Source organism: Plectropomus leopardus, unplaced genomic scaffold (assembly GCF_008729295.1).
Source record: "Plectropomus leopardus isolate mb unplaced genomic scaffold, YSFRI_Pleo_2.0 unplaced_scaffold12332, whole genome shotgun sequence".
Lineage (NCBI taxonomy): Eukaryota > Metazoa > Chordata > Actinopteri > Perciformes > Serranidae > Plectropomus > Plectropomus leopardus.
In genome coordinates, this window is record NW_024613096.1 from 1 (window position 1) to 2,441 (window position 2,441).

The 2,441-nt window shown below is 39.4% G+C and overlaps 1 protein-coding gene across 1 annotated transcript; it reads right to left on the reverse strand.

Moving 5' to 3' along the window:
* Positions 1-1,888: 1,888 nt before the first annotated feature.
* LOC121963737 (dual specificity protein phosphatase 18-like) lies at positions 1,889-2,438 on the reverse strand (the record flags this gene model as incomplete). Its single annotated transcript, XM_042513992.1, has 1 exon — positions 1,889-2,438. A coding segment is annotated over one exon (501 nt), but the record flags the coding sequence as incomplete, so codon positions are not given.
* Between the last annotated feature and the right edge of the window lie 3 nt (positions 2,439-2,441).

Below are 2,441 nucleotides of genomic sequence, written 5' to 3' on the forward strand. Positions count from 1 at the left end.
TAAAAGTGAAATGTGGCACAATAATTTATGTCAATTATTTATCTTAATTGTCTTGCTGACATTATCATTTGAAGCAAAAATTAAAATTGAAAATAATCTCATTAATTGCACAGCCCTAGTCAGTCTGACCTAAAGTTGTATACAAGTGTACAGTTCCAACAAGTGGACAATAACAATATATATCAAAGGTTTTTTCAAGTCATCCAAAATAAAATAAATGTATTAATCTTTTTATTTACTAATGTGTCGTAGAAGATAATTATTTTCTAATTATGCAAATGTAATCATGAGTAATTGTATGTTGTGATATGATCCAATAATGTCATCGGGACTTTAGAGTCTTTCACTGTCCCCAGTAAGTCTGCGTGTTATGATACTGTCAGAGCGATGACACCTTGCAGATGTTTTGTCTACACTGTTAGGCACAGCTGTGTGACGTGTGAAACACGCTGGTTAAAGTCGAATGACGCTGTTCCTTTAAGTTTTTGGTATGTCTCTGTCCATGCACAGGTGCTGTGCCAAAAGCTTCTCCGATCACATTTACGTAATAAATAATAATAATCAAGTGAGGACAACTGACGCCCACCGAGTTCTTTTCGTTATACAAGTTTACAAATTTTCTCATTAAGTTTATTTAATTATACATCAAGTGTGTGTTATCAGTTATTTAAATAGTTTACTTCACCGTTCATTGGTTAGTCAAGAGTACAAGATTTTCCTCAATGGTACGTCATGAAAAATGTCATCTGATAATGTCTTAAAAAATGTAATTAAAACCATCACAGTATAGTATGTCTTTAAAAAAAAATAATTTAAAAAATCGTAGCATAGTATGTATTAAAAGTGTTACAGGAGATTTTGTCTTCTAGGATGTCATTAAAAACATCACCAGCAATTTGAGCAACATATACATTAAGTATTTACATTAGAAAAGCCTCAATTTACAGTAAAATGGCAATCATGGAAAATCATCCTATAGGATACATTCAAATTATAGTTAATATAATAGTTTGTTCTGATGCAACAACTCTTCAGTAGCATTTTACAGTTGTAGCTGGTCAACTTGGAGCTAGTTTTTCTACTTTGGATAGTCATTTCAATCCAGTAACGCCCCACCTGAGGGTCAGACCTCCTCCAAAGGGTCACAAAAAGAATTTGAAGCAGAAAAGTTGCAGCTGAGGGGCCAAATCTGGCCTTTGACAGGATGCCAGGTGGCCTGCTGACCATTCTCTAACTCACAATGGAGATACACAGATTCACACTGAGATGTTTTTTGGACTTTGAATATAAATAATATGCATAAGTGCATTAAAAAAAATCAAAATACTGCTTATTAAAACACAAACAAAAAAAAAGTGCCAGGGGAGGATCAACCACATCCCCCGACAGAGATCCCAAATGTCCTAAAATCCTTGAAACATCTGTGTATCTTTGGCGAGCATATTCCAATTTAAGCGGGTTGTGAGATGATTCATGAAAGACAAAATTATAAACTACTCTTTTCAAACTATTAATTTTTCAAACTTTTCTCTACCTTATGCTTTTAATAAAAAGTTGTACTTCTTTACCTCTGTGAAAACTGAGAAATCTCAGGTGGAAATCAATAATTGAAAGAACTGCTGACAAACAACTCACAGCCAGAGATGTGAGGAGGGGCCCCAAAAAGACACTGCTTTTTTTATTAAGGTGCCACAAGCTGAAAAACTTAGGATCATTTGTATTTCACTCACTTACATGTTTTTCTGCTTCTCGTTTGATCTAAAACGAGTAACTGTAGCAGACAGATATATATATTGGAATAAAAAGTACAATTTCCCTTGGAAATGCAGTGAATAAATATTATAACTCACCAGGGAGCGCATAGTCTTTCCAAGCATGTCCATCCATTCATTCTGTTAAGTAATGTCCCCACAGAGCAGAGCAGAGCAGTGGCTCCTTCACAGTGGCACCATATTTCTGGCCTCCACTTCGTAAATGTCTGGCACCTCTCCCATGGACGACGACACCATTTGGACAGAAGTGCACCCATAACGCTCCATCTCATACCGGATCAGCTGTTTCCAGAAGCCATTATTCGGTCTCACCACGGGTCGACTGGTCCTCACCCACCCGTGGGCCTGCAGGAGAGTCGCTCCGCGGTGCTTCATCAGGTAGACCATGCACAGGGCGGCGGAGCGGCTCACGCCCGCGTTACAGTGCACCAAAGTGCGGCCACCGCGCTCCGCAGTCAGCTGGATTTTATCCGCCACCTCGTCAAAGTGCTCGCAGAGAGGAGACATCGGGGAGTCAGAGAGCGGGATGTGGATGTACTCCACACCGGCAGGAGGAGGGTAGCGGCTCTTGGTCTCAGTGACGTTAATGATGCAGGTTATTTTGCACCGAGTCACCTGGGAGGGATCATGAGCTGCTCTGGCGTTACTGACATAGAGATGCTCGGTGAC